The sequence below is a fragment of the Candoia aspera genome, chromosome 3 (assembly GCF_035149785.1).
Source record: "Candoia aspera isolate rCanAsp1 chromosome 3, rCanAsp1.hap2, whole genome shotgun sequence".
Lineage (NCBI taxonomy): Eukaryota > Metazoa > Chordata > Lepidosauria > Squamata > Boidae > Candoia > Candoia aspera.
Window position 1 is genome coordinate 53,130,608 of NC_086155.1, and position 13,937 is coordinate 53,144,544.

A 13,937-nucleotide genomic window follows, 5' to 3' on the forward strand; every position below is an offset into this window, starting at 1 on the left:
CTCCAGTGGAAGCGGGGCCTCAATATCAGATTTTTTTTAATGTATTGCATAAATAGTTGATCATATTATTATCCAAAACATTAATGATATAACTTAGCAACCAGTAAGGCAGCCTTTTAAAGCTTTTTCTTTGTCTATTTGAAGATATATTTTCATTTTTACTATGAAAGCAAATTATCTAGGCAGTGATTGGAATAAAATATTAGGATCTTAATGTTTTTCTGAAAAAAGATCAATCTGCTATCTAGTGATGTTCTGGCCTAGCATTATTAGTAATTTAGGCAATCTTTTTACAGTGATTTTATCAATACATAATAATTCTGGGAAACCATAATGCTGTCAAAGATCAATGCCAGGATTATTCCGTAAATGAAGACAAATGTCAGACTCTAAAAGATATAATTTCTCTTTTATCACTTTTGTCAAGGAAATTAAATGCTAACAGCATTTAGGTACAGTGCTCTGTAAAGATACTGTCTGTTTTCCCTGATGGGATTATATGAAAATCTATGCCATGCACAAGTATTGGTTCAGTTTTATCACTAGAATTCAAATGCTAAAATCTGTTTAGCTTTCAGCTATCCAGAAGATAAGTCAGTGATAACAAGAAATGTTGTCTGATCACTATGGAAAAATATATTTTGTACAAAGTTGAACTCTGTATAAATTCCTTTTAAATAACCATTGGAGGTGAACTTGCTTGATCAACTAAACCTTCCCTTCATTTCCTTTCTCCACCTAATGCTGATGACCAAGTTTGCAGTGAAGTATTTAGAGTTTTTTTTCTCATCTTTAATTTTATGTTAAACATTTTTAAAATAATGTGAACCATGAAGAATAAAAAAGTAAGATACAAGTAAGTGAACATGGGATCTGAAATGTCATGGAAATTACAGTTTTTAAATATATCATTAGTTGCCCATAAAGCTATGAAATATATCACTTTTTAAAGGAAAAACTAAACATTGCTATTAAACTGGTTAACACAGAATAAATCACTAATTGGAAAAATAGGCTGTAATTGGATCAACACTAGAGATCAAATTTCTCATAAAATTGAAATACTCTTAAGCGAGGAAAACCCAAACTATGGGGTGTGGTACAGATCCATGTATTAAGTTGTAAGCTAAAAATAGTTTCCAGTTAGAATTGAATTCCACATCAGATTTACTTTTTAAAAATGAAGTTACTTTGGACATCATACTCTAACTCGATAGCCATTCTTCCAAGGAAGGAATCAAACATCCTTTCCAACAAGAAGTGTATAATCTTTCTGCAGTTAACATATATAGAACTAGTTCTGTATGCTTAAAAGGAATATACAGGTTGGTAAAATTTAATAAATATTGCAGGTTACAGAAGGGATTAAACTTTAAACATTTGTTTCATTCTAGTATGAATCATTTTCCAAAAAGGTTGATCTTCAGAGCATTGCCACCAAATAGGAGAAAAGGATCCAACCTGCTCATTGCATTTCCAACACATTTCAGAAAATGAATTACACATTTTAGCAATCAAAACTGGAGTAATGTACCAACAATACAAGATCATCTACCAGTTTTTTCTAAGTATAATATTTGGGGTAAATTTGATATTCTTCCATTGAAATTCCCAATTTTGGATCTCTGAATTCAAATTTTGCATCTATTTAATCATGAAACCTTTGACCTGTTCTCACTCTGTTTCACTAATAGCTTATAAATAAAACCTAGTAAATTTTAAAAATTGTGTGTTATACAATTTTAATTCTTCTAAGTCCCCTTGTTTCTGCAGTTCTTTTTGTGTTATGCTATTTATCTGAAGGGACTAAAACCAGTCAGGTAAACTAGACCCTTGTGAAGTAAGAATCTGAAAAAAAAAATTCATCTTATTAAAAATTAAGTCTTGCAATCTGAACAAATTGTTACCTTTCCACTGGGCAAGTATTTTGGGTATCTGTCTTTAAAAAAATGAAGCTAAGAGGGAAAAACCTGGACTTACTCTATTTCTGTATTTATCCCAGATATTCAGTGCTTACTACTTATTATTGCATGGTCTGTTTTAAATTGTTTATGCATATTTGTATCAACCCATACACTTATGAAACCAATCTGGAAATGCAGTGAAACATTTGGAGCATCTAATACTGGTAAGACACAATCCTAATAGTGTTTATTCAATAGTAGTATCATTTAGTGAGACCTGCTCTATAATTGGTTTATTTACAACTGCTGCATATGAACCTTCTGCTTACAATTCCTCAGTTCTTTATTTGGTTATCTGCACCTTCTCTTTCCATCCCTATTGTGAATATGAAACTGCACACATGGAATAAATGGTTAAGGCATCAGGCTAGAAACCGGGTTGACTGTGAGTTCTAGTCCTGCCTTAGGCACGAAGCCAGCTGGATGACCTTGGGCCAGTCAGTCTCTCTCAGCCCTAGGAAGGAGGCAATGTCAAACCATTTCTGAAAAACCTTGCCAAGAAAACTGCAGGGACTTGTCTAGTCAGTCTCCAAGAATTGGACATGATTGAACAGATTAAAAAAAACAACTGGTATAATGTCAAGCAAAATGTGAGGCTTTAAGTGCAACTGTAAACATTTTTACTAAGCAGACCTATAGAACACGGGTGAGTTACTTTCAGCTTGTTTCTATTGAATTCTTCCCACTTCTTTCATTAATAAAGTAAAATAATAGCTGTTTATAGTAATTGCTGCAGAATCAAGATAACACGGCATCACATATACCCCAAAATAGAAACAAAGATGGGGTTTTATGCTCTTTAAAGCCAGTATCTTGGTATCTGAAAACTTATTTGTTTCCATTTGAAAATGGTTAAAATTTCCCATGTATGGCTGGTCTATAATTTTCATCAAATGGCAGAGGATGAGGCTAAGCATTTAAAAATTGTGTAACATTTTCACTGTCTCATTGGAGAAGCCAACACTGATAGTGATTATTCACTAGTATAGTATGGTCTGACAATTTTATCCCTATATTTGGAGGTAAGAGAAAAGAATTGATGTCAGTTTGTAAAATAATCTAACGTAATTATATCCTCAAAAACGTATATAGTACTGTACCCACAATAAAGGTGGTTAATGTTTTAAGCCTGCACTTGAATACACACAGATAGTTGTTATCTTGGTGTTGAAGCTAAATGCTTTGTAGAATCCTAATCATTTGGATGCACTATACCTAAGATATAGGAACTCTGATATTATATGCTATATATGGTTGTCCTTTGGGTTCAAAGAAGACATGCTGTTGCACAGTTCATCTGTGGATGCAGAGGTAGCTCTGCAGTTCCAGTCTGGAAGTGCAGTCTAGCACAATGGTGGCACTGGAAGTCCATTGTTGTAGTAACTGTGGGTGTTATTCTGTGATACCACTCATGGTTATTATATGAAAGGTGGAAGAAATACCCAAAGTGTTTAAGACAGGTAGAAAGTGCCAAAGCAATTTTGGCTGCCCATGTTCATGGGACTGCATTATCGTCAACCAGGCTTATTTCCTGGAGGTTTTTCAGGGTCTATGAAAATCAGAGGGAATGCTCATGTTTTCACAGGGTTAACATCACAGCTTTATTTTTATTCCTTAGACCAGTGTCTCTCAACCTCAGCAACTTTAAGGTGTGTAGACTTCAGGTCCCTGAATTCCCCAGCCAGCATGCTGGGGAATTCTGGGAGCTGAAGTCCACACATCTTAAAATTCTTGAGGTTGAGAAACACTGCCTTAGAGGCTTGCTTTGTCACATGGTGACTCCATTCTAAAAATTATAGTGAAGGCATTATGACTTTCGAGGAAATTTTAGCTGCAATTGTCCTAGTTAGTTTTCTAATGCAGATGTAATTTATGAAATACTGTGCACGTCTAACTACTTAATGCATTTTTATATCACTTCTCATTGTTGATGACTTCTTGGTGAACAGCAGTTAAAAAGTTTAAGCACAATACTATAAAATGCCAATAATGACATCATGTGCATGCTTTGAGAAAGGAAACAAAAAGGAATTTATTTCTGGTGACCCGCTTGGAGCGTAACGTGGAAACGCAGGATACAAATAATCGCGGAGGAAGGGGACGAATACGTCTAAATTTAAGTGGAAAGGCAGTTAAACCAGTGCATTTTCAACTACTTTCTTTTTCGCTTTTTCTTTTCTTTTTTCATACATTGCTTTGAAACTGCTTCTTACCCAGCCAACCTTACACTCTTCAAAACGCGGGCAATTCGAACGCTCGCTAAGACGCCCAATCAGGCGCCGGCTTTCTCCGCTGCTCTGATGCGCAGCGCTCCCTCCTCCCTCGCAGGATCTTGCACAAAGCCGCAGCTCCCGCGAGCGCTGGCCTGAGATCTGTGCGCTTCCCAGAATGCAATGCGGAGTAGAAAAGCTGGGGAGGCCCGCCGCCCTCCTCCTGTTGGCAGCTGGGGCGAGCTAGTGTGGTGTGCTTGTGAAGGGGAGCGAGTGTGGCTTCGAGGATGATTGAACCGCGTCTCTAGTGTGCATGTTATGTAAGGCTTCGGGAGGTGTATGTTTGTGGCCCTGCGCTGCAACGGTTACTTCCTTTTAACACATTGATCTTATTTGATCGGGCCGGGATGCCGCCGCCTCCCAGCCTGAAATGAAAAGACTCTCTTCTGTGAAGCCCTTGGCGCTGTACAGAGAAGCAGGTTTAATGAGCATGCGGCAGTTTTGTCGGAGATGATGAATTGATCAGATAGATGAGGCTGGAGGTTGGAAAATTCCTCCTCCTAGCCAATGTGTATCGAAGCGATTCTGATCCGGCTTCAGCCGAGGAGCTCCTGCTTTTAAGACGTCTGGTTTTTTACGTTCCGGTCCGCAGTGTATTCCTCGGGCCAGAAGCACCGCCGTCCACTAAAGCCAGGATTCGATTTTCCTTAGCCAACAGCCCTGTGCTGGCAGTTGAGTAGGTGGTCTTTATAAATGTTAACAAACTCAATACGTTCAAACATGAAGAGTCTTGCGATGCTCTAATGATCGAATCTGTAGTACTGTATGTGCCTTTGAAAAAATGGATTTCATCAAAGCATATCAGTACATGGGTGGGTAAGGTGAAATCCTCTTACAGCTTCAGACTAAGAGCTGCCTCTTGAGCTACTGTGTGCATACAAGTTTGAGAAGCTGCTTTTTGAAAAATGCTGTTTCTAGTATTCTCACAATTAAAATTCCTCCACAAAACAATGAGAAACTCCCAGCTAGCATGGTCAGTAGTGAGGGATCCTGGGAGTTTACAAAATTAAGCATCCCAGTGAAATTTCAAAATGTGACCTTCACATGGAGCCTAAATTAAGTTACTGAAATGGGACAAAACCTATCCATGTTTCTTATTTGTTTGTATTTATTGGGGCAAGGTGTGTCAGGCCTAGCTCAAGAACAAGGAAGCAATCCAGCCAAACATGAGTTATTGCTCTCACTGTATAGACAGAATCTTGCCAGACTAACCCTACTCCACTCTAACCTAAAGGGAGATAACCCAGGAGGCTCTAGGGCGTGGCTACACTGAACCTCTTAGTTTTCCTATGGTCCAGCTTTGGGCTGTGTTGTCTCTTATCTCTCCCCTCCTTGGAATGCACTCCCTTTCTGTAGTCCATCACAAGGAGCCAGTTGTAAAAGAGACTAAAATGAAAAATTTGTCTGGGTTGTACTCTCCCTTCGTTTTTCTTTAGTGGACACTGTAGTTTAATTTCTGATTTTCATGTCTTGGTATGCATTCCTGGCAACACAAGAATTATAAACATATAGACATACATTTTTAGCAATAGTAAAATTAAAAAGCTGCTTCTAGAATCGGTAGGACTATCAGAGTTATTGAGTCCTGTATGTTGTCTATATTTTCTTAGTAGGAGACTTACACAATAAAAAAAACCTTACAAAAAAACTCAAATATTTGGTGGAAATTAGTTCTACAGTGTGTATTCTGGCTAGTTTCAAAATTGCAATTTTAAAGTATGGCATGATACATGATATAATCTTTCCATGATACTGAATCCAGAGAACATACAGAAGAATTCTGTTTGCTGTGACAAAGAGAATGAGAAGATTATAGGTAGTTCCTAAGCCCCCTGAAAAGTGTTTTCTGTGTTGGAAGGCTCTTTAAAGTGGCATGTGAAATAATAAAGACAGAAATAGATATCTGTGAAACTTGTCTTGCTGCCCTGTTCCTTGAAAGGGGATTCTGTGCTCTTTGAGAGTGGAAAGAGATCTGTTCATGGAGTATCCAGTTTGAATCCAACCTTTATATGAATGTAAGAGATTATTTTTTAAAAAGTTCATTATTATAAACTTTACCTCATCCAGCAGGACAAGCAAACTAATTTTAGATAGAATTTAATGTAGATTAGACAAGCCAGTTTCTGTGATTGGTTGGAAAAATGCCTAAAATATCTTTAGCAGTACACATTCTTACTGTGTGTCTTAAAATTCTGACCTAGCAATTTAGAATGGAAATTTCACATTTCTTGTTTATCTGAAGTTTAAAAAAAAAATTTAAAAACATGAGAGATTAGACAGGGTGAAAGCGACTGTTCAGATGGTTGAAGTTTCATTCAAATCAGCCAGAACTAGCATGGTAAGAGGCAAGGGATTATGTTCCAAACACCCTTAAGATACAAATTCATATTTAAACCTTTAATGCCAATTAACCCAGTTGATGTAATGCTTAGAATGTTTATTCAGGAAATTGCATGATTTGATATTCGTATTATACAAGAAGGAATATAGTTGATTTGGAACTAAAACCTTAAACTGGGTTATCTAGGATCTACAAAAAAAATCAAGAAAAACAGAAAAATTGCAGCACAGGAACCAGAAGGTAATAAAACTGGAAGAAGATGAGTGAAAAGAAGATTAATCAAGAATGCAGATTGGAGTAGCAAAAAAAAAAAGTTCAGCAGAGGAGAGTCTGAAGAAATGTTACTGCAGGTTGGATTAGTAGAAATAATACTGGAATAGGAGAGTATTAGTATGGCTTCATATGTGAAGACAGAGGATCAAAAACTAAGAGTAGACAGGAAGTGGGATCACTTGAGAGGTATAGAAACTTGTTTTGCTTGGGTCTCCTGACTTCTTTCTTAGAACAAAATTCTCACAATTGGCAGAGCTAATAATCCAACTCTTCTCAAAGGTACCAGGTTGAGGAAAGTGATAGTTATTTTAAAGCTCTAAGGGGAAATATGAGTTAATACAATAATGTACCATAAAGCAGCAACGAGCAATTAGAAGTAGATATGGCTGGGCTGGATTGAGATTCATTTGCATTGGCAAAGTTTTGGCTACAGCTTGCTTTTGCCAAACTTGTCTGCACACAGCCATGGTGTTCATTAATGACATCAAGTTCTTTGGTCCCTTGATCTGTGGCATTTTTTGTACTTGCAGAACTTTTTTTAAAAGGTTATAGAATTGTGTGTTTTGGCATTCAGCCCTTGTTCCTCGTTGGCATTCTTTTTGATCTTGATATAATGGTTTTAATCTTCAGAAAGTTGAATCACTCTGCTCTTGTGGAGACTTGTGTTCTGAAGTATTCCACAAGCATATTTCACTAGGAACAAAATTTATATCTGTATTTTGTGTTTGAAAAATAAAAAGTTTTTTGAGGATTGTAGTCCGTGCCCATATTTTGCTTTGAGATATGCTACGTGTGTGTTTTTATTTAATTTATGCAGATAAATTTACTGCAGCTTGTGTTCCTTAACTAATTTACTACAGCTTTCGTTAACTAAGATAGTTTTAGGTAAGATTGTTTAAATGAATATATGATTCAGTATAATTAGTATCTTCTGTGGAGCTGAGTCCAAAGTGTTTCGGATTCTATTACTTCAGTCCTAACCAAATATCTGAATTTACTAGGCCTGATACATTTGGGGCTTGGTCCACTAGAAAGAACAACTTGCTTTTTCAAATACAGCACAGCTGAGCTTTTACTAAAATTCAGTGACACTGGCTGGTTTAATGGATGATCTGAAAACTAAGCACATAGTGAGTGAAGAGTTAGTTTATGGGCAGCAATTACAGGCTGAAAGGAATAAAACTGCAACAAGACCCTGCAAAAATCATTAGTGATAGAAGATCCCACCATTCTCTTTGCGGGAATATCCACTGTTTGTGGCTGCAGTGTGTGGAGATTCTGCCAAAAAAAAAAAAAGATACAAATCATTTGTCAGCTGTCATTGAGTATTCTGAGAACTGACACCCCGCCCCCCACAACATTACAAGTAAATTACAGGCACCTTGCAATGGAACAAAGCTACAGAGTCTGGACAGAACTGTTTTGGTTTTTTAAAAAAATGGCTCTATCTTTAAAATATGGTAAGTAATACTACCAGCAGCATTTTTTTAAAGAACTACCAACATTTTTCATTTTTTCTGTATTTTAGGTATGTTCTACTTCACTAAGCTATTAGAATTTAAGTATTTACAATATAGAGGAAGTTTACATCATCTTGTTATTATCCACTTTGAAGAAGCTTTTAAAAGCTAGGGTTAAGGATGTATTATATTCTCTCAAAAGCTGGATAAAGAAAAGTAACTAACTTGGGGGGGGGTATTTTGAAAATTGATCTGCTAAAAAGGTTTATCTTCTTATCCTAGCTCCTCTTCAACCAAAAGAGGCATTTAATGGTCATGCTTACCAATGGCTCCCTCAAAGCTGTGGATAGATTCTTTTACAGGGTTAACCCAGTGTCTCACAGTAAGGCCCCTGGAAGTAGGATGCTGAATTGAAGGCACAGCGTATTCCTTCCCAGGCTCTAAACCCTTCAGTGTTCTGCCGTGCTCAAAAACAAAGGATTTCCATTAGCAAAAAAGCATTACCTCTCGGGCAGTGATAATTGCTGAATGGTAAATACTAAAAAGAATTAGTGTATTGTGCAAGTCATCTTTCATTAATTAAAAGAGGTAGAATAGGGGCATTTAACTAAGGAAACAATAGCCTGCCGCTCAAATATCAGAACATTAAGAATTAGCAGGAACTTTGACTCACAGAGTTGGAAGGGGCCATTTAGGCTATAGAGTCTAATCACCTGCTCAGTACAGACATTGAATTAAACTATCCTCAATAAATGACTTTCAACATAGTCTCAAAGATGTGTCTATAACTAGTCAAGGGACTGCATTCTGGAGCTTGGAAACATCTAGGTTATGTTTTCACACATGCATTTGTCTTTGTTTCAAACTGAAAATAATATTAAATATTGGATATAAGGAAAAAATATTAGTCTCTTCTGTTTACAGATTTGGTTTTGTGGCTCAGCCTCATGGTCTGGTATGATATTAATACCCAAGAATCCAGTGTGAACTGTGATAACCTAGTCTGAATCCAGCAGTTATGTTAAGTGCTATCATATTGGTTATAGCCTTTGGGAGATCAATACATCTTTTTGGGTACTGATTCTTGGACAGTACAGTGTCACTGGATACAGCCCCTAATCCATGAAGTCCTAGCCAGTAATAATCTCTTTTGTATTGTATTCTTGTTTTATATATTAGTAGGATACTAGCTGAGATGAACCCTGAAGAAAATGAAATGTGGCACATCTGGACAAGACATGTTCAATGTGAAAAAAATATAACAAATATGATAGGGTTATGACTATGGGCTTACTGATCACATGCATGCCACTGTTGGTTTCATAGCTATAAGAATTGCACCATCCACTGGATTATACATCCACTGGAGGCCAATGCTATTTTCTTAAATTTAGAAGAATAAAGAGCTATGCTTACCCATGGTCATCAAAGATGGTCTCTTTATGGAGGACTACCTGACTTTTGTCTTTAAGCAAGTCTTCATGGTGATTGTACAGAGAACTGAGGTTAAAGTCCAGACTGTCTTTGGAAATCTACAAATGAGATTGGTAGGTGGGAAACATGCTAACTTTGCAAGCATAAATTAGCAATAGTGCAGTACAAATTTTTAAAAGTGGAACAGTATATGCAGACAGTTCAGGAATTGCCTGTCTTACAGCAAAACTGACAATGCAAAAATGAAGGACTGTATTATGGGTAAGATAAGAGCTTTGCAATAAATGGCATGTTCTCAGTATTAAGGTTGTGCAAAGTGGCACCATTTTATATATCTACCCAGATCAGTGGAAAGCAGCTGTACCATAACACAGAAAAGCAAGGTGTCCTTGACACCTCCAATTTAAATATTATTACAGGTTGCTTCATTCTACTGTGGCTCCTTTTATTAGTGAAATTAAACAATAGAAATCATAGACTTAAAACTATATAAAACAATAAAAATGAATAAAAACTTAAAAGAAAAAAATCTGTAATGCTAATATCTAGCTTGGTCATATAGAGCTAGACTATATAGAAACATACTAGTCTATCTTATTTCTACAGCATAAAGACATCTCAAAAATAAAAAAAAACATCTCTAGAATTCACTGTTTAACATGTGGAGTGTTGTTTTCCCCTGCATAGGCTGATTCTCTTAACTTGATCCCCAGCTTTGTGCAAGCTACAATTCTTAATACAATGTAAAATTCTGTAATTTTGGAGTGAACTATGTAACATTGCACTTACATAGTTAACTATATTTTTCTCTAAAATTAACATATATAATGATTTGAAACCAAATGGAACCATGAAAGAACACAACCAAATCATATGAATGAAGGAGCCCAGACATTTCTTACAATGCCATAATGAGAAATGTCATGACAAGAAATGTTTTAAAAAAACATCATTTGCAAAGTCTAATAAACATGAACCAAGAATTTCTGATGAATTAACTTCATCCCTGTGACATAAGTGTATTTAACATTTCTTAAAACTTGGGCCCATTGATTTCTGAATTCCTTTTTCCATATATAAGGTATATATATTGCCAATATTAACCATCCTATCTTTAATTTTGTATAGAATTGAATTGTTGGTTTTATTTCAGAAACAGCTTCTGTTGAACATTCATGTTTTTCTGGTGTCTCTGAAGCTGTTAAAGCATCCAGGCCATGTTTTTCTAATCATACATATTTAAATTGGATATACTGACAAACAACTGATTCAAGTAAATTATATGGCATGTTCTGCAGTTGATATAGTCACATCCATAGCTTCGCACAAATGCACTGCAATGTTCCAGTTGAATTTTATTCAAAATGTAACTGAAAATCCCTAAAGTCCCATTAGTAATTAACTGAGTCAAGATGTTAATCCTCTACTCAGCTCAGGACTTCTAATAAAACATTTTCCCCATTTTCAAATTAAGATTATTCCATAATATCTGTTTCTCATGTGAATACAGGTCAAAATTTAACAGCTTCCCTATTAATGCATCTAGCAGCCTTCAAAGCTAGGAAGATGTGCCTTTGTTTAATAAAAATTGACCTAAGCACTTGCCAAGATTTCAGAAGAGACTCATTAGCTCTCTAAACAAGCCTGAAGGGGATAATAATCAAATTTTCATTCCACATGAACATTTTATCAAAGTGAAGTATCCCTCTGAGGTCCTCATAGCCTATTTAATATGCATATGTTTGTGAGGCATTTTAAAGGAAGGGATAGTAAGGGGCTAAAGAGTGAAGAAGGGAGAAGGCACCTTGGGGAAAAAAACCAGCAATATATATATATATATATTACCTCAGGTTCTGAGTACCAGACTTCTCTTCTGATGCTTGCCAAAGTTGATGTTCCATGTAGCCGATTCCAGGGGTCTTGTTGCTGGGAAAGATGGGTGGGCATGCCATAGGGGGCTTTCTGGATCAATAAGAATCATATGAAACTTACTGTACTGACTCAATAATAAAGAGATGAAACTTACTGAACTGCTTATGATTAGTCTAACCCTTCTAGTACTACCTGTCATTATTGAAGTTGGGATCCAAGGAATGAGCACATGTTGGCCTTTTTCCTGACTATTTCAATCCTGTTGCCTCTCATGTATTTTTAAAATATAGGATTGGTCTAGACAACCACAGAGAGAGAGATACACAGGTTCTTCCACTCAGAAAAAAAAAGCCAACATAGTAACAGATTTCAGCAGATGGACAATATCAAATCATTCTTGCTTTAAAGGAAATCTAGAATGTTATATGGAACCACACTTGTTTTTTTCAGATTACATGTTGCAAAGGATTCTCAACTTATTTTAGGCAGTCTACCTCAAACTGTTACCCTCCAGAGGAGTTAGATTAGAATTCATAAACTTCTCACCAGACTGTTGGCAGAGAAGTCTGGGACTTGCAGAGAAGTCTGGGACTTGCAGCCTAACACCTCTGGAGGGCATCACATTGAGGAAGACTGATGTTGGGACACCAACTTAGTAACAAGTCTCAGAACTGATTGCTTGACTTGGACAAAACTGGTTGCTTGGCTTGACTCAGTTTTTTACTATGAACATCTGACCCCTCAGATCCTTGGTATACATTCTAACAGAGGTTCTATTATTGTGCCATTTAATAGCTCAATGTTTTCTTGCCTTTTCATTTTTTCCAATCCCCTTGTTTAAGGAAGTTCTCATTACCCCAGTGAAATATAAACATAACCATAATTGCATTGTACTTTTTTATGTTTTCATTTTTTGTAAAGAACATTACAGCAAGAGATCACTTAATTTTGGCAAATGATCTCCTTCCTTTATCTTTTGCCTCCAAGTCTCACTTTCTTGTGCATCTTGATTTATAAGTCTGGGCGAAAGGCTTGTTTCTCTCTAATTAATATGAGTCATTAAGAGACAATAGTTGTCTGAAAAGCAAGAAAAATTCCCACCTACGCAGTTTACACACACTATATGTATGTATGTATATATGTATTTTTTTAAAGCCAGACCTCTTCACATTTTATCCTGCATTATAAAATGTGTGTCTCAGGTTCAAAAAAAAAATCTCCAGTATCATCTATAGAATAAAATACTGTTAAGATGCTACAGGGAAGTGGAGGCTGTACTACTGTTGAATCAACAGCATCTGACCTCTAAATTTAATTAGGATAAATTAAATGCATCACAGTACAAATGCGTGTATCTATATAATAAATGTTTCTTTTAAAGAAAGAATAGAAGGAACCTCTCTTACCTGGGCACTCCTATTCTTGCCATTGTAGGTATTTTCATTTTCATAATGAGGGAATGGAAAGGTGTTCCTAGCGGGTGACATACTCCAGCCTTTAGCAGCGGTAGGGCTAACCAGCTGCCAAAGCAGTCAGTGCGGATCTCGAGTTCTCTCGCCGCGTGTCAGTTTTGTTTAGGATATGATGACGGTTGCTAGGCGACGAAGTCGTCTAGAATCCTCCGGTCACTATTGAAAGCGCCCTCTAATGGCTAGAAAGAATAGCGAAGCTTCTGGAGGAAGAAGGGAAACCCAAGAAGCGGCGCGCGGCTGGAAAGGACACGCGCGCACTTTATTCACGCTCGCTTACACGAAATAAAGAAAAACCCATCCTGAAGGATACTTGTAAATCAGACCCCCTTTTTCTTTCATTTTTTACGGTCGATGGTTTAAACGCACTGAATGGCTCTGAAAGGCCTTTGCAATTCTCTCCCCCCTCCTAAGCCTCCGGCGGGATTACTTAGAAGAGTTAGTCCCAGTGCCATACAACCACCAAACTGAGAAGCGAGGCGCCCCATGTAATCGTTTCAGATCCCGACCATAACTTGGACTAAAAGGGGAGCGAGCTCCCAGGAACCGGCTGGCGAGGTGCGAGAGGGTCGGGCTGCTGCGCTCGGGGCCCCTGGCCGCTCCTGAGCCGAGAACGGCCGCCAAAAGCGCCACCCATTATCCCGGCTCAGGATTGGATCGTTATTGCAGCGCGCGCGGCTTGAGCGACTCCGGGGAGGCCTTGCTGGTGCCGCTGAACGGCCGCTTCGAAAGCAAACGGCCCTCCCTCCGCCGCGCGCCCCAGCGACTCGCGCGTCTTTCAAGCCTCAGGTGCTCCTCGGCCTCCGGAGGGCCGCGCGGCGGAGGCAGCTGCGGTTGCTAGGCAGCGAGGTGTG

The 13,937-nt window shown here is 37.6% G+C and overlaps 1 protein-coding gene and 1 non-coding gene across 2 annotated transcripts; one reads left to right on the top strand and one right to left on the bottom strand.

Moving 5' to 3' along the window:
* The first annotated feature begins 4,433 nt into the window (after positions 1–4,433).
* On the top strand, positions 4,434–4,768 carry LOC134495061 (small Cajal body-specific RNA 2). The gene has a single exon (XR_010067757.1). It is a non-coding gene; the product is annotated as a small Cajal body-specific RNA 2 (non-coding RNA).
* Positions 4,769–6,656: 1,888 nt separating this feature from the next.
* Positions 6,657–13,877, bottom strand: CFAP276 (cilia and flagella associated protein 276). The gene is made up of 5 exons (XM_063297689.1): positions 13,021–13,877; positions 11,588–11,704; positions 9,725–9,840; positions 8,632–8,765; positions 6,657–8,126 (listed from the first exon to the last, which is right to left on the bottom strand). The coding sequence occupies exons 1-5, from the start codon at positions 13,099–13,101 to the stop codon at positions 8,056–8,058; spliced, it is 519 nt and encodes a 172-aa protein (XP_063153759.1). The 5' UTR covers positions 13,102–13,877; the 3' UTR covers positions 6,657–8,055.
* Positions 13,878–13,937: the final 60 nt, after the last annotated feature.